Here is a 17,895-nt window from a genome sequence, read left to right on the forward strand (position 1 = left end):
AGTTTCAAACAGTGGTGATTTAAAACAAAGGATACTTGTTCTAGGAGTGAGAAAAGTGATCATAGAAGACATTAGCGGTGATGGCGTACATGACCGTCTGGTACATTTCACATTTTTGTTTCACTGGGGTGCTATATTTGAGCCATATGCCCTGTAAATATGGCATACCAAGGGGTCCAGTCACAGTTTATGCTGTTTGCGTGGCCTCTTTGTGTAGATACATTTCTTTTGAAATGAGCAGGTTACAACAGGATACACAGAAGCTGCAGTCTAGGCTACATAGATCTATATGAATCTGCCTTTTAAGGATAACTGTTTTTTAGCTTCAGGCAGCAGTCAGTGTATCAGATCCAGATTCAGACTTTCTGTTTTCATGTGCCCTGTCATTGTTTGGACACAGATAGATTTCAGAAAGTACATAAAGGTTACAATCAGGTCAAAAATTTGCTCAGCTTTGTGCATTTACTTTGCAGGCAGCCAAAACTTTCTCTAACATGCTTGGTTGATACTATTTTTACCACAAACTGACAACAAATGGAAACCAGAAATGCCTTGCAGGCCACCAGTATATATGTAACTTAGATTACTGTTTGCTTGGGAGATGACCAGTACTGATATCTCCCATGAAGAGCTGAATAAGGAAAACAAACACTTTCTATTGTGTTTAGTCTGCAGCTGCTACTTGACCCAAATAAGCAGTTCTAAGTGAGGGGCCAATTTGCCCGCCGAGTCAACTCGAGTCAATAGAAAATAATTTCCTTGTTAAAATGCGACCTTTCCTTTATTTCAGGTACAATATCTCATAATTACAAAGAGACTCTCCTGAAATGTTTCCATGGAAACATTAACATTATGCTAAAGCAGGTTCAGTGGAAACGGTCATCTGTCTGAGTCAACATCTTCAGTGTTACTGTTTAATGATAGAAGGAGCAATGTGTTCATAAGATTTCACTACCCAAGTGCTTTTCAGATATTTTCCTTGGCTTTCCCATCTGAATAGCTGAATCTGAAATATAGGCCATCCAGCCAAATAATCATTTATTAATGTTGCTGGGAGAATTCAGCTGTTCTCAATCCAGTGATGTGGTTTTAACTCTGCGCTCTGTGTCTCTCCCTGCAGGTCATGAGCAGTCGCTTCCTGCCCTATGAGACCATAGTGACCGATGCCGTCCTCAGCCTGGATGAAGACACAGTGTTGTCCACCACGGAGGTATCTCAAAACTTAATACATTTAAGTAGAATAAAAATCCCTTTTTCTGCCTCTCTCATCTCCGTCTCTTGAGATGAAAAATAGTTGCAAAATCTCTCCCCATGCACCAAACGCTACTCTCATTGCATTTTCTCTCAATTCTTTTTGATCTTTGTGTCTGTTCCTCCCCTGAGTTTTCAAGTTATCGCTCTGTTGCTCGATTTTCATACTACTTCTACTTTCCCTCACTCTCTGTTCTCGACTGACTTCCTGCCTGTATTTCCTCCTTTTTATTATATTTTTTTAATTATCTATCTCATGTTGTTGGCTCTTGTAATCACTCTGTGCCTCTCCAATCCCCTGTTTGAGAGCAGCGCGCTGTTATGAGGCATTTTTATTCCACATGCTGTCTGGACTCTTCCTGCTTTTCCGGGGGCATGTTCTGGCACAGCACCACGGGAAGCCAGATGCTGCTTTGAACAGCACAGAATTAGTTTGTGAGGATCAAGATGGCAAGACAGAGAGGGAAAATCCATCCCCTAAAACTAAAGCCACCTGTGTTACTCACATGAAGACAGTTGAGCACAAACATCCGTGTTTAGATCAACTTTTCTATAACTCACACTTCCTCAGCCTTAAAAGGGGAGGGTGAGGAGGAGAAATATCCGTCAACAGTGATGCTTTTGAAATGAATTTTTATGGGGTTTTTTATCGGTTTCCCGTGCTTTATCTCTCTGATGACTCATATCATCTTGGCTCAGTTAAAAAGAAGGTGGATGTATAAAAGTAATCACCATGTTTATTTACATGTATGTGATAATGTCAACAAAAGCGATGTACTTTTGAGATTGCTTATACAGTTTGTATAAATTCATGCAGAGAGAACTCCTAAAAATAACCCCCAATGTTGTAGAGTGGGTTGTTTTAAAGCATTCTCTCAGTATAGCATAATGTGGAAATATGTGTCGTAATACAAAGGGAGCTGTATGAGGAGCCGTTGAGGCCTTTTTGATGCTTTTGTCTAATCATTTGATTGAGCGCTTTGATCGTCGCCACAGAAGTTGACTGCAGGCAGCTGTTTGGAAAAAGACTGCCTTTTGTTTGACGGGCTTCTGCCTCTTTTGTATTTTCACCTAAGTGTGTTTGAGCCTGTACTTCTTTGTTAGTTCTCCCTGTAGTGTCTTTCATTCCCCCTTTGTGTTTTTCATATATAAAATACTTTAAATAGATATAGTTTAGCAGCTTTTTTAAAACAAAAGAAAAAATAGCAAGAAAACATTCCACAGCATCACTTCTCATGGGTTTATAATTCTTTAGTAATACCTTGAGGAATGTATTTAATGGTGTTAATCATTTGCTCTTTAGTTGTAGGACATGAATAAAAGCAGTTATTGTTTGTTTAGCTGTGAAAAAGATTCTTCTGGCTCCTGTTTAGCCATTCAGTTTGGTATTGATGAAGTTCTAAATGTTGACAATCCTGCGGTACAGTAAGATGTCAGGTTTTTATAAGTTAGACCAGATAATGCAGTTTTTTTCCCCAAAAGACTGGGTGTATGGTCCACTAGAGCATGAGAGCTGTGACTACCATGTTGCTGTTTTTTGTTTAGTTTTGATTCTTCACATCAACATGTTGAAAGTGCTTTAAGACTGGCATTGTTTTTTTTATAATAAGTGTAATACCCTTTTGAAATAGTTCTAATAATCTATAACTTTCCTCTTTGGGAAACATGTTTTCTATGGTCACCATTGTTGTTGATATAAATGCCTGAGTGTAAAATCTGTGTTTCTGTTGTTCCAGGTGGACTTTGCCTTCACCGTCTGGCAGAGTTTTCCTGAGCGAATCGTGGGCTACCCGGCCCGCAGCCACTTCTGGGACAGCAACAAGGAGCGCTGGGGCTACACGTCCAAATGGACAAACGATTACTCGATGGTCCTGACTGGCGCCGCCATTTTCCACAGGTACAGCATCGCTTGCACACTGTCTTCCTCTTCTGATCCCCACAACATAACTCCAGCAGTCCATAAAACACCTTGGCTCTGCTGTTTTCTTTTACACTCCTTACCTCCGCTCTGTTCTGTGGGAACACAGTTTTGCTATGCTTTACTCTCCAGTGTTCGCTTGTCTTTCTTTTTATAGAACCCTTTGATGCAGTGATCTGGAAATCATAAAGTAGAAGTGATGTTCAGTGAAGCACAGCCTCGGGAAACCAGTGTTTTGACACTGAGTACGTTTCATCAAAAAATGTCAATTTGTCTGCTCCACAGCCCTCCATAGTTCTTACATTAAGTTAAACTAAAGCCCTGTCAGCTTCGATATGGCCTCCCTCTGCTGTGATGAGACCAGTCCATTAAACTGAAGTCAGCCAATCATCACAGTCGAACGCTTAATCACTTTCAATAAGTCAGTCATTCAGTCCATTCAAGAACTCAAAGTCATGCAATAATACCTGGAATTTAACAGATTCTAAAATATGTGATGCATTTAGATAAGCTCTTTACTTGGACATATGCAGATGTTATACTAAACTAAACTAAACTCGCTCAAATGAAGTCTTCAGTACAGATGTGTGGTATATTGTTATGGCTGAGCTCACCTGTAAATCCATCCCCAGTCGGCTTAATTAGGCTTTTTATATGTTTGTTTTTTGCATTCTCTTCCTCAGTTGGGTTGGGAATATGTCAAGTATTTACCCAAACCCTTCTGCTGCAGGTTGTGCTGTTTGTTGGTACTTATATCAGCTTAAACCTATGAGATAGAAGCTCCATCTTGCATCCCTTGAGTGTCCCGACAGCGAGTGAGGATGACAAAGTTAAATGTCAGACAGACAGCTCTTGAAAAGACTGAGAAGTTGGTCCCTTTTTTCCTGACATTCCAGGTACTATCATTACCTGTACACCAACTACTTACCCACGAGCCTAAAGAACATGGTGGACCAGCTGGCCAACTGTGAGGACATCCTGATGAACTTCCTGGTCTCTGCTGTCACCAAGCTGCCCCCCATTAAGGTCACACAGAAGAAACAGTACAAAGAGACAATGATGGGACAGGTAAGGGGGCTATGACTCTTCACCACATCCAGATGGGATTAAACCCTTACACATTGTAGTTCAGCATCATTTCTGTTCTTTCAGAAAGGCGTGACAGTCAGTCCAGAAAACTGCTATGCATCAATAAAAATCATCTCACAGGAAATAGTTGAGCTAGTTACAATTTTACAGCACCAGATGAGGAAGTTGTTAGATATAACCCTCCTTGAATTTGTCCTCCCTTTTATGAACTGTGACTAAGAGAAGAGTGTTTTCTTCCCATCATGTGAGTGCCACGGCCTTTCAACTGGAACAAACTCAACAAATTATTCTCTTAAAATTCTTTGGTAGAGTTAATGGGTAAACAGGAAAGTCACAAACGGCACAGAAACCAAAAGAAATGTACGAAGGTCACATCAGTTCTCCAGCCCTGCATCAGGGTTTCTCAGTTCAGGCTTCAAACCACCCACATGCAGATTAGATGATTTATTGATAGAAAACAATGGTAACCAACTTTTTTTAGTTCCCAGGAATCTTCCAAGATTATGATCATGTTCAAATATGTTTGGAAGTGTATCTACACAATTTATCTTTTGGTTTTAGTTCAGCTGTACCCGTTGCTCCTTTTTTTTTTTCCTTAGATATTTTATGTATCTGCTTCTGAGTTTTAGCTATTCCAATTATATTTTCTATTACAAAGTTCATCTTTGTGCAGACTGTTGTTATTAAGTTATTGTTTTATTTCTTTTCCTCATCAGTGTGCACACACTACCCCACGATGATAAAGCAAAACCAGGTTTTTCTATAAATGTATGTGTGTCTTAAACACAATAGTGAGGATGAAGCATTTAGTGATACTTTTCAAAACAGTTGAGCTACTGATCGTGTTCTTTTGAGGGATCTGAGTAACATGCAGCACCCCTTGCAGGGAATCGCTGATCTAAGGAAGTGATTATTTGTAACATTTATAATATTGAATAATTTGAGCCTACGACTCCGTTTTGCATTGGTATGGTGCCCTCTTTTTTTTTTAAAGGATTGATGAGTTGGGCCTTGATTTGCTCTTAATTTCTCATCATCTTCTTCATTCCCACCAGTCTTCGAGGGCCTCTCGCTGGGCCGATCCCGACCACTTCGCCCAGCGGCAGACCTGCATGAACAAGTTCGCCAGCTGGTTTGGCGCCATGCCACTCGTCCATTCCCAGATGAGACTGGACCCCGTCCTCTTTAAGGACCAGGTCTCCATCCTCCGCAAGAAATACAGGGACATTGAGAGGCTCTGACAGGACCGCCGCCCCCTCGGGGGAGACCCCACTCAGGGGGAGGCACGAGACAGAGACTCTGTGGAGAGTAGGAGGAGTAGTCGGACGACAGCAGGATGGACAGGGAGAGACACTGCTCTGTCTTCCACTCAGCACATTGCCAATGACCACAGCGCCGCTGCTGCCTGGACTTGATGCAGGAGGGGATGAAAATCAGCAGACGGCATTTGGATAAGAAAACCACAAACAAAAAAAATGCAGACAAAGACGAGTATACAAACCAATAAACATGCCAAACAGTACTGTATGTTTCACAAACACACAGCACACACTACTGATAACAAGAACTATCGGATAGAATATTTTTTGTACAACACGAACAAGGACGACACTGACTTTCCTGCTCTGTCTGCACATGTGCAGGGTGGTAGAAGAGGGAAGGTGTAATCGCAAACTTGGCAACCCGTGCAACTACAAATCCTACCGGTTGCCCCCAGCAACCCTCCCTCGTCTGCATCAGGACATAATACTGGACTCGCTATGAAATGCCTGCTTTATAGTCAAGGTTTTTTGTTTGTTTTTTTTTCTTAAGAGCAAAGCAGTCATTATTTCCTGGTATGTTCAGCTATTCACACACATCCTTCAGCCTAAAGTCTAACAACACCCCATCTGTCGCATCCTTGGCTCATTCCTTTATGTGCTCGTATGGATTTTCGAACAATCTATCTGCTCCCCTGTTATCACTGAGATAAGTTAGAAAAACGTTTCATTTTAAGTCCCATTTTCACCACAGCAGTTGTACGTTACTCATCTTTTTTCCCCACTTACTTTCTTTATCTTTTATTTCCTCTTTCAAGTTAGCTGTGCTTTCACTTGTCTTTGTGTGTGTGTGTGTGTGTTTGTTGAGTGTACAGAGCCTTGAAAAGTTGGCTCATCCAACCATAAGCTTAAGCGAAGTACATTTTCCCTCCGTTGGAACGAGTGAAATGAACATTTCTGGATGAAATGGAGCAGAACGTTGCATTCTAACCCAAACTCGTTTCACCCTTTTTCTTTTTTTCTTCTTTTGCACAGCTTCTGAGCTCTATCCTTGTAGGGAATAAAATTTCATACCGTAGCTTGTCTTTAGTGACCTGCATCATTTTAAAGGAGAGCTTTTAGTGAGAGTTTTAACACTGAGCGCATCAGTGCCATTCCGACATCAGGGTCTGCCTTTAAAATTGTTTATTGCACATCATGTTGCCTACATCAGTTTGAGATGCCTAGATGCTCTTGTGTTGAAATATTCTCATTAGTCCATTGTAGCTTTTTCTTCTGTTTTTCTTTCCCTTGACATATCAGAGGACCTCAGAGCCATTAAATTGACAAAAGGTTTTCTCCTCCATTTGTCAGGCAGAGATACATTTAGGCTTCAATTAAGTAAACCTATGTCACTTAGAGAGCTGTTTTTATTCCCAGAGGACAGGCTGTTGATGAAACACTGCACATTAAAGGACTACTGTTTTGAAAACAGCGACCCACGAACATGACCTGCTGGCTAATGCTAGCCTCGGGAGGACAGCTTCCCGAGTTTAACAAACCATCCCCCGCCTCGCTCTGCATTTTTACATGACACCAGACTTAAAATACATGTAAACATGTCACTCAATCCAAAATCACGCTTCTCAAAACAGGATGAACACACCCAAATAATGTGGCTGACTCCTACATTTATATGCTAAACTAGAACCAAATGGGCCTATGAGCTGTGTACATTTAAAGAAACAACAGTGCAAGTGTATATTAATACAGCCAAATCCCCAATAAAGCTGCTCTCATTCACATATTTTTCTGGGGGTTTTTCAGATGGCTAAACGCAACAGAAATTGTGACTGAAAATCAGCCAATTAAGACCACATGTCAATTCGCAGTCAGTTACAGTCTTTCCAGGCTGTCGCTTAACTCTAACGAAATCCCGATTTTTATAACCGCAGCCTCCTCTGACAAAATCACCATTCAAGTCACTTAAAGACAATGTCTGTGCCGTGATCGCACACAGAGGAAGTCGGAGGCTGCAGATGGTTTTGAACACGTTCTCATACAGTCCGCAGCGTTGGACGAACATCAATCAATAACTCAATTATGCTTCTCTGCATGTATACTGGGAAAAGTAAAATGCTCCAGTTGAATAGCTAAGTCAAGCTGTAACCATATCTTAACACAAATGTGCATGTAACCATGCTGAATGTTGCACTGACCATGCCTCTTCCTCATTTACATCTGCTCACATCTGTTTGTATCCACGCTGGACGGTGTGCACCTTAAATGATTGCATAACCAGAACAAAATAGTATACTTTGCCATCTCAAGTTTTAATAGATTTTCAAAGAGATCAGCTGTCTGAGAAAAGCAGCTTAGCGAACACGTGCTGTCAAAAGGTCTGCATGCAGCATGGAACACTCACATATTTAGTCTGAAGACGCTTGAATGAAAGCAGTATGCTTTTAGTGGCCTTTCATTTCAGGTGGGCATTCAGGATGATGTCTCAGCCAAAACTGTACAGCTTCTTCATCACTTAGCTGTCATTATCAATTTTGATGTTTCATATTCAACCCTTTCTGCTGATTTGTTTTTATTTTTGAGTTCAAGTCAAATGTGTTGTAAAAGTATTTTCATTGTCAATCAAAGCTAGTCTGTCTCAGCATATCAAACCCAGCAGAACTAATATGTTTTCTCCCCTCATTTCATTTGTCTATTTAAGTTTGGAGTGGGACTTGTTTGCCAGGAGAGATTTATCCTTCGTTTAATGTGGAGTCACCAGAAAAAGCGTTCGACCATCATGAGAAAGTGATTTCTGGGGACAACATGCTCCTCATTTAGTCTGCATCTGGTCACGATTTTATCTTCAAATATCCATATTCTGTGAATCCAGCTCAAGCCTTTTATGTCTGATTGTTTGAATTACTGTTGTTGATCATCTCTAGAAAACCCTGTGTCCCAGCTTTGCAGATAATTCACGCAAAAAACGCCAACAAACTCAAAGCCCTGCAATCAGCACTGTACATAGATATTTATTTTCTAAGAAAAAAAGGAAGAAAAAAAAAGAGACTGTACGATCTGAGATGACGCGACGAGAACATTAAGACTGATCCTGCATTGCTGAGGGGAGTTCGTGTTATTTATTCAGTTTATTTTCTACGTGCTGTGCACATCAGTCTACGCAGATGCCAATATACCGCTCATATTACGTCTCACTCTGCATCGGTTTTTCCCAGGGAAACATCCATCACACTCTAGTGTTTTTCTCATACAGAACTCCCCAAGAGGGAGATAACATTTTCAGAGTCGTCACAGTAGTTTTAACTCCTGAAAAGATTGCATACACCAGTGATCTAGAATTGGATTGGGCCGCACCATCTTGGCTCTCCACGGGAGTGAAATTATAAAGTCCCAATAATGACTACACCAACTGACACATGGGAAATAATAAGCAGCTGGGTCCCCTGTACCAGATGGAGACATTTTCAGATTCTGCTGCAACATCCTCCCCTCATGCATTACAATAATAGGTCTGAGTCTGTGACACAGTTGTGCTTAAATTGCCTCTTTCACAGCTTAGCAACAGAAAGTGTCCTATCTTTCAGCTGGTGTGGGTTGCAGAATTTCAAGTCCAGTTCCCACCCGAGTGTGATGCACGCCATGTTCGGCTCCCCGGAAAACCTTTGCATCTGCTGAAACGCCTCTGTCATTTCATCAGGGGAAAATTATGCAAGTCCTAATCTTGATCTTAAACGCAGATGGAAGAAAATTTACCCAAAATGTGCCAGACAGTTAGTGTTTGTAGTGGCCGCGTCGTGTGTGCTGGAAACGAGTCTGTTCTTGATTTGTGCCTTTTATCAACAATTGAGTTCTTGACGCCGAGCACTGTCTGTCCTAAACTTGTTATTTCCAGTAGACGGGAGGCAGCAGCACTGTGTGCAGGGACTGAACAACCCAACTTCATACACTGGATGAGTCACAGCTTCCATTCTCTTCCTATGATGCCCCACTTTCGTGTTGTGTTTGGACACTGTTGCTAAGGCGATAATGCATGACCACTTCCTGTTTCTGATCATTTATCAGTGATTGGTTGTACGACACAGCCAGTTGGTGGGAATAGCTGTTGATCTGTAAGGACTCGGTTAAGCCCAGCTGTCCTGATGCCTTCTCCTCTCCTACCTTGTAATTAAGAAAAGACTTTTATAGAGGCCACAAATGAAATAGATAAATGCCAATTTTGTAAGAATGATTTATAAAAAAAAAACAAAAAAATAAACTCATATTTGATTATAACTGCATGTCTTTGTGTCTTTTATTAAATTTGTTAGTCTGTAATTAAATGAAAATGAATTTGCAAACAAACTGATCATAGCAAGTCTACCTGCCTGCATTACGGTAAGTATATGATACCAAACAAATGGTTAAAACGTCTGCAAGCTTCCTTATGCTTACATGTTTCTGAGCCCACAGAGCACAGGCAGTAATCTCCTCTCTAATTAGGGAATTCAAGCTAGACTGAACCGGCCAGAAGACCGGCCAGTTTCAGTTTAGTTGAGCGTATACGCAGGGCTAAATCGAGCAATGACTGCATTATCTGAGTGTGTTACTCCAGTGTGGAGGCGCTCGTTTTTGTATGATTTCCGTCTGACCAACACAGTTACATTCATTTTATAAGTATAGTTTTGGTCAAACTAACACAATTAGTTTATTTTCTCTCTCATGTCATGTAAACGTGCCTGATGCTTAACTCATGCTCATTAAAACATTTCTGTTGCTCTGCTCTAATAAAGTCCTGAACCGCAGCAACATCCGCAGAAACAGCCTTTTCACTTACAACACACACCTGTTATGGATGCGGTCTATATCGCATGGGCACAAATGTCACAAACAGATCGCCATTTAGTACTTTAAAACGCATTTTCAGTCTTTCTTCAGTGGCCAAAATAAGTTTGAAAAAAAGCATGAAATGCCCTCGAAAAATGCTTAAAAGAAACCTTTATAGAAACAATGGAAAAGACATTTAAGAACTGTTTCTATCTGAGGATTCATTTTTCCTGAACACCAACACAGCTGAGACCGTCTGCTGACAAAATGACGGACTGTTTGTGCGTTTGTGTGTGCGTTTGCTTTTGTACACGAACTGAAAACATCACAGGGCAAACCAGCACTTTTCATTCATTTTATCATTTGAGGCAGAGTATGAATAGACGAATACTAAGCCCCTGACCTCTGGCTCAACTGAATGAGAACACACTCCATTTGTAGAGTAATAATAGTCCCTCAATGCTGCTTTGCCCTCTGGGATATAATAACCACCCCTGTGTGAGACAACTGGGGAGGGGTTTATTAGTCACTAGTCAGTACATTGATTTCTTTTTTTTTTTCCTACTCCGTTGAAAGCCTTCCTCACAGCTCCAGTGCTGCGTCTGTCCTTCTGTGTCTCCCTGAGGACAACGGCCTCACAACACATCTAAGATATGACCCCAGCTTTGTTCTGAATTATTAAACACATCCATATCAGACACTGATATTCTTACACATATCTCTCTGACCTGACAGCAGAGTTTGCATATGCACGCATATGTACTCTGATTTAGAGTCGTGTTTCATGCTTTTGCTGAAGGAGGTCCTTCATGAATTCTTCTTTCCCTCTTTTGCTCCCTTTGTTTTCTGATCTATTCTTTCAAGTGGATTGTGAACACAGAAAAACACCAACAGAGATTTAAAAAGCACCACCCAGCTGGACTTAGTTTCCTCTTATCAGAACAGAGCAATTTTAGCCTTAGAAAAAGCATCCTATTAGCATTTAAAATAAAGAATTGACACTTTGCTTTTCCAATATTCATGAGAACCGTAGACATGTACGAACCTGTTAGCAGCCGCAAGCATCTGGCTTTCAGGCAGAGACGTGCACACATGAGGGGGAGATGTTTTTATATATATATATATATATATATATATATATATATACATATATATATATATATATATATATATATATACAGAGAAAGAGAGAGAGAGAGCTTTTAGATTAAGAATTCTTTTGAGGACGCTTGTTCAGGACTCAGAAGAAAAAGCCCAGGCGCTCTGCATGTTGCAACTGACACCTCAAAGTGCCACTTGGAAACGGAACATTTTTACCAATTCCTGATGCAGCACTGACAATTATTTTTGAAACCACTCAAAAGAGGAAAAACAAGCCTTCAGCTTTAATTCTGCCAAACAATTCACATTGTTTTTAAGGTACTCAGGTAGTCAGCTGGCCTCATTTTTGTGTCTGACCAACTGAAGCAACCTCAGATCATAACACTACCAACACAGGCTTGTACACTTGGCACTCGGCACGATGGGTGTTTCTTTCCCTGTTGCCATTACTCCGAAAAAAAGCTCATCAGACCACATTATATTTTTCCACTGGTCCAGAGTCCAATCCTAATGCTCCCAAGCAAATTGAAGCCTTTCTTTCCTGATTAGCATCCCTGACAAGTGTTTTTACTTAAATCTTTTACAGCTTTTTAGTCCTAATAACTTTGGTTCTTTTTAAATCGTGTATGTGGAAATGCTTATTTTATTGTTTTGAGCTATAAATTTGATTTCACCAAATCTTTAAGTGAACTTCGATCACTTGTCCCTTAAGATGATGGTTCACCACTATGGTTCCAGTTTTTAATACCAATCATTTTTACACTGGAGCAGAGTAAAAACCACAATGGGACATTTCTTCCGATAAGGTTGATGAAAGGAATGAGAAGATGCTACTATTTGCTTGGTTAAATCCAGGTGATGACTTTTTGATTTTGGCATTAATTAGTGAAAATACTCCTACCTTCATTGTACATGCACTGCATCATCCCCTGTGTGAGTTCAAATGCCATGTTAGCAGCTGCACTTGAAATATAAACTTGTTCTCAACAATGTTTGCCTTTAACGTGAACCTTTTTGAAATGATGCAACTTTAATATTTCCAGCTCACACAATGAAACACATTTGCATGATGTCTGCCTTGTGGCTGTTTTGGTCAGCCTAAAACACAAAAGAACAACAGAATGAGCTGCTGCCTGGACTCTTTTGGCAGTTTTTACACAAGTGTCGTGCCTAAATGTCTTTAAAAAAACTAAATAAATGAAAAAAAGAACGGTTATAACTGCTAAAATAACCCTATTAAACACCAACTCCAGTGCTCTGGAGATAACAATACATTCAGAACCTGCACAGTAGCTACCACTAACTCCCACGGGGCAAACCCGTAACTACAACAACATGAAGGGATGACACTATCTCACAGGCTACGGTGGATCACGTTTTCTGAAAAAAGGTCTGCTTTCTGAGATAATTACACTGTTATTATTTTTGATCAGGCTGCGGCTGTCGGGCCTCACAGCGTGAGAGTGAGCTGTCTTGCAGTCAGGTAAAATCAATCAATCTCTTTTGATCCACAAGTTTCAGAGCCTCCGTGTTACAATCGTTAAATTGGGTTTCTATAGGGAAACATTACCTGTGCTTACTGTCGCAGCCTCAAGAGTAATATCCCTCAATGAGAATTAGCATGTGCACCCGGGTGTTGAGCTCCCACTGATACCGATCGAGGCCAGCGATGATACATACCGGCGACTACTGTGGAGTAAATTTGCATGGGAGTGAATATTCTTAATGAGTGTTAGCAGTATTTTATTCACTTATTTATCTCTATTATCATTATTTACCAGACCAGATCAAGTCCTTTCACAGCCTCATGGTCCAGATGATCAATGTCACTCAACCTGTCGGTGGTTTTAAAGTTGTGGCTGCACAGTGCACATTAGCATGTTCATACTGTTATTTCCCATTACAGAATGAACTCTTGTGTCAGCTGTTTGAATAGATGCGGGCGGTGCAGCTCAAAAATGAATTGGAAAATTAATTGCATGTCTTCAAAGGAGATGTGCCCACAGCCCTATTTGCAGAACCATCTGTTTGTGCACACAATAAATGCATGACTCAGTGTGTGAGAAAGATGTGAATGGATAGGGCTGAAAGGAATCTGTTACACATCTACTATTTCAAACTGCATAGAGTTATTGTTTAAGCTTCACAGGTGTTTTAGGATTAATTACAGCAAGCTGCAGACAACTAATTGGTTAATAACATTGAAGTTGAAGCTATTGAAATGACTTTCCATATATAACTCAGTTGGGTACAGCCTTTAAATTGCTTACACACAAACCATACACATAAAGAACGGTGCAGTTTTCTCTAATGCACCATTTAAAAGTTTAACATTTCAAACCGCAACCGCATTAATATTGGTCATTAACGTCACACTGTCTTCTTGCTGCTGTCTTCAGCCTCTCTGAAAATGTGCTTTTCATTAGCGTCACAAATTACTCTCAAGTCCCGACTTAACTTCCAGAGCGATTCCTATCAACGTTTCTCAGATGCCAGATGACAAAGTTGCAAAAACAAAAACAGACACGGCGATAAAGAAAAATTGCAACACAAGTCAACACTTCTTCTGTTTTGTTTTTTTTTAAATAACAGAAACATTTATAGTTCAGCAGAATTTTTAACAAGCTGTAATTGCATGTCAAGTCCAATTGGAGCAGAGTATGAATGAGTCTACATCAAATTTAAAAAGGTCTATGCCTTTCTTCTACCGGCTCTTAGGGGCCATATAACTTTTTAATTCACATCTTCAGGTGTTTCTAATGCTAAGAAATAGGCACCTAACAAATGTGCAGAGTTTAGGATTAAATAGAATATATTAATGTGTCTCTACAGGCATAAATCTTCTATTAAGCTAGTACCTACAAATAGATAAAGCATCATGTATCAATTCTTCATATTGATTAACCAAGGGGGTCATAATGCTGATTGAACTATAGAATATCGAGGTAGACAGAATAGTTTCTGTCATCACTGACACAACAACCTCATTGAGCCCTTTTGTCTTCATTTGTCCTTCTATTGTGTTGCATCTCCTTCAGGAAACAGGGTGATACTGTCAAAGTTCCCATTTCTTGTGTAAAGTGCAGCCTCAGCCAGTCTCTGGTACCCTGTCACTTGTTCACTAAACAAGCCCCTCTTCGTGTCCTTTATCTGTAATGAATGTGTGTGTTGTACTGAAATGTGTTTCTGTGTGAGGCTCAGCTCCTGACAGCCAGCATGGAATTAATCTCCCAGATGAGGTTGCGGAGTTGGTCCATGATCTGCTTCAGCTGCTGGTTCTTCTGTTTCAGCTTCTGCAGGTAAATCAAAAATGGAGAAAACAAATGACATATTTTGGAGGATCATCTAAAAACATGTTTCAGTAATTACAGTAAATATTTCAAATTCATTATCATTATTTCATTCACATAATTGTTTTGGCTTCCTAACCTGAGGCACTGTTTAAAACCTGAGCCGCATTTTGAAAGCAGCCTCCTAAGACCTGAGGCCGATAACATTTTAAAAATGACTGTCATGGGCTAAAAAGCCACTGCATCATACAGAAGACTCAACAACAACAAGAACATACAGAATCAAAAAAAGGAAAACACGTTTAATTTCCCATTATAAGCAATCTAGTGCGGCGTAAATCTCTATGTTGCTCATTTTGTTCGTCAGCAGTGCCGTTTAATTTCTTACGCTTATTTCCCACCTCCATCGCCCCTTTTTTGTTCCATTAAATCCAACTTTGTCCAACTTTTTAGGATCACAGGAGTAAAAGCGCATCAAAGGTGGTGTTTTCAAAAGTGTGCCATTTGTTGTTGGCAGGCGAGAAGCTCCGTGTCGGAATGAAGTTTAAACATTACCAGCATTAAATTGTATATATAACATAGCTTGCTACAGACACACACCCAGAAGGCCTCGATGCAACTGACATGTTGTGTAATAAAAGTCGGGGATTTCAGACACACACAGTATCAGCTGCCTAAATGTGTATTTAACGCATGAAGAGATTAACGCAGCAGTGATGTTGTAGCGTTTTGCCTGAGAGGGCCATACAGCCACTCTGGCAGCTCTATGAAGTCATACTTCAACATGAAAGTAGTTTGAGCTCAATGATAAAGTCAGTATGCCAACATGGACAATATAACTGTGTTTCCATCCAGCTGTTAGGTAATTAGAAGTTAACATTGACAGAGGGTGGTGCTATAGGTTTGTTATGCATGACCAGAGCAGGAGTGTCGATGTGACCAACAACACACCAAATCTCAAGGGAGAAGATGCAAAAAACAATTTGCCTCTGTCGTAACAATAGGTCTTCAGCACTTAGTTTAATTTGAGTACATAGTGATTATTCCTTTATGCCAGAAAGTATTGTCCATGATTATTCTCTAGAGCCAGAAACAGATTATCATTCCTGTGACAGTTTATGTTGTTAAAATAATCTCCCCTTAAGTGCATCATCTCTTTCTGAAGCACAACTTTAAAATGTGCTTAAAAAAACATTGCTGGAAATATGACAAATGACTCTGCTAACATAAATATGTTCGACAGGAATAGTGTTTACCACGTTAGGTATCTTACTGTATTCTGTTAACAGCTGCTTATTAGCACCAACTACATAGTGTGACTAATGGGACAGCTTCTGCATGTGTTTCGTCTAAAAGCAAATTACAAAACAAATTAAGACTTATAAAAGGGATCAGAACTTCACATTCATCAGGGATCAAAGTTTCCACAGACAGGGTATTTACTGTACTTCAGAGAGTTCTGAGGGCTGGACAACTTGCTCATAGGGCTGTGCTGTTTCCTGGGATTTAACAGCATTAACAGCTATATAGAAAACCACGTGTCTTATCCTTTAACAGTATATTCAGAGTTGTGTGGAATGAGGGTTAATTAGAGTATGAAAGCCCCTTTTAATGCCAGGTATATCTCCCACAAACAATAGACAAAGTATTCCCACATGTCTGTTGAAATCTCTCCCAGATACATAAGCTGACTTCATCAGTCCTCGCCTACACAAATCACCAAAGGAAAACAAACATCTGGCCTGCTTCAGAAGTGTACGTAGAGGAGCAAACAACTAAATCTCCCAGTCAGTCACTCAGGGCTTTGTCCACCTCTGAATGCAATCTTTGAGTCAACAGCTTCTATGAACTGAAGTGCTTCTTCTTCAAGCTTTAGTTTTAAATTAATAATGGCTCCTGCTACTGATGCTGGGATAAAAGCAAGCACAGCTGCCAAAAAATCAGACATAACATCGACTTTCGGGCAAATTTAGCAAAAGCAGTCCATCGCGGTGACACGCTCAGCTGCTTTTCCTATCGCAATAAGCCGGAGAGCAAAGGAGGAGGAGAGCTCCTCCACTCAGGAGCTACAGTATCTGCAGTGCAGTGAAATCTATTAAGATTAAATCCATCTCACTCTCAGTAACACTCCTTTAGCCATGACTAATTACCAGCCATTTTTGCAGGGCAGATAACACCTTGAGCAATCGATTTCACACAGCTCTCTTAATATCAACTGTTTAGCTGATTGTCCTTGAAGATATTCCAGAGTGGAACATTTGGAGGCCTTCCAGTTTGTGTCTCAGGGGGTGGAGTATAAAAGCCTCTCAAGCACTCTCACTCCTTTCTATTTTCTATCTCCCCGACTTTCACTTTGATTCTGAGGGTGTGTGTGGATGCCAGCGAGTGTGTATGGCACAGGATATGGCTCATTACTCTGACAAGCCAATCTTGAAATAACCCAGACTTTTAGTTGGTATTAATGAGATCTTTGTCATTTTAAACATTTTGTAAAAACAGACTATAACAGTGGTCCTTTTCACTGTCACAACAACAAAAAAAAAAAAAAAAGAAGAAGAAGAAAGAAGAGCTGCATCTTCACTGTAAAACTGCTCTATAAAGATATATCCTCTCTGAATTCATATTCTTCCATAAAATTAACTCAATGTCTTCTCTAAAGACAGACATGAAATTGCAGATTTTCCACAGTGGAAATAAGACTATGGCGGCAACAAACCCTTCACGGCATGTTCATCATATATTCAGCTCCCTGGCATATCTTGATATATGAATAACAAAGCTGCTATTATCGCTGAAATGACTCTGCAACCTCAGGGAGATATAATTCCATTCATAACCTCATAATTAGCGCAACTCTAATCCTTCACACCTATAATTTGATATTTAGAAAAAGGGTTTACTGCAGAGACTAAAGCAGAGGAAAGAAGGTCTATACTGTCTGCCTTATGTCTGAATTGTAAGGGCTTTACACACCTACACATCCAGTGTTTTGATGCCTTTTCAATCCGCAGTAAACCTCTTCTGACATGGACGGTGGCCAGTCAACAATTCATGACAGTAAACAGGATCCACTGTCTGAGCTGGAGTCTCTGAGGGCTTCCTGCAGACTGGAAGAGTGCCTAACCTGTTTCATACTGTATAACCTGGCAGACTCCAGCAGACTGGAGTGACCCAAAATGGAGCA

General features: G+C 40.3%; 3 protein-coding genes across 4 annotated transcripts in view; 1 reads left to right on the plus strand and 2 right to left on the minus strand.

The window, feature by feature from the left end:
* The window catches only part of ext1b (exostosin glycosyltransferase 1b), a 120,659-nt gene extending 110,870 nt beyond the window's left edge, over positions 1 to 9,789 (plus strand). Inside the window, exons 8-11 of the mRNA XM_072370057.1 lie at positions 1,121 to 1,210; positions 2,988 to 3,148; positions 4,066 to 4,237; positions 5,314 to 9,789. Of these exons, the coding sequence (XP_072226158.1) occupies positions 1,121 to 1,210; positions 2,988 to 3,148; positions 4,066 to 4,237; positions 5,314 to 5,499 (609 nt within the window). The 3' untranslated portion in view covers positions 5,500 to 9,789. The remainder of the gene's footprint in view (positions 1 to 1,120; positions 1,211 to 2,987; positions 3,149 to 4,065; positions 4,238 to 5,313) is intronic.
* The window catches only part of slc44a4 (solute carrier family 44 member 4), a 132,637-nt gene that overhangs the window by 9,507 nt on the left and 105,235 nt on the right, over positions 1 to 17,895 (minus strand). The window lies entirely within an intron of this gene.
* The window catches only part of med30 (mediator complex subunit 30), a 37,198-nt gene continuing 33,522 nt past the window's right edge, over positions 14,220 to 17,895 (minus strand). For both annotated transcript variants that reach the window (XM_072370616.1, XM_072370617.1), the window contains exon 5: positions 14,220 to 14,714. In XM_072370616.1, the coding sequence (XP_072226717.1) occupies positions 14,619 to 14,714 (96 nt within the window). In that variant the 3' untranslated portion in view covers positions 14,220 to 14,618. The remainder of the gene's footprint in view (positions 14,715 to 17,895) is intronic.

The sequence above is a fragment of the Leuresthes tenuis genome, unplaced genomic scaffold, assembly GCF_036924035.1.
Source record: "Leuresthes tenuis unplaced genomic scaffold, fLeuTen1.0.hap1 SCAF_18, whole genome shotgun sequence".
Lineage (NCBI taxonomy): Eukaryota > Metazoa > Chordata > Actinopteri > Atheriniformes > Atherinopsidae > Leuresthes > Leuresthes tenuis.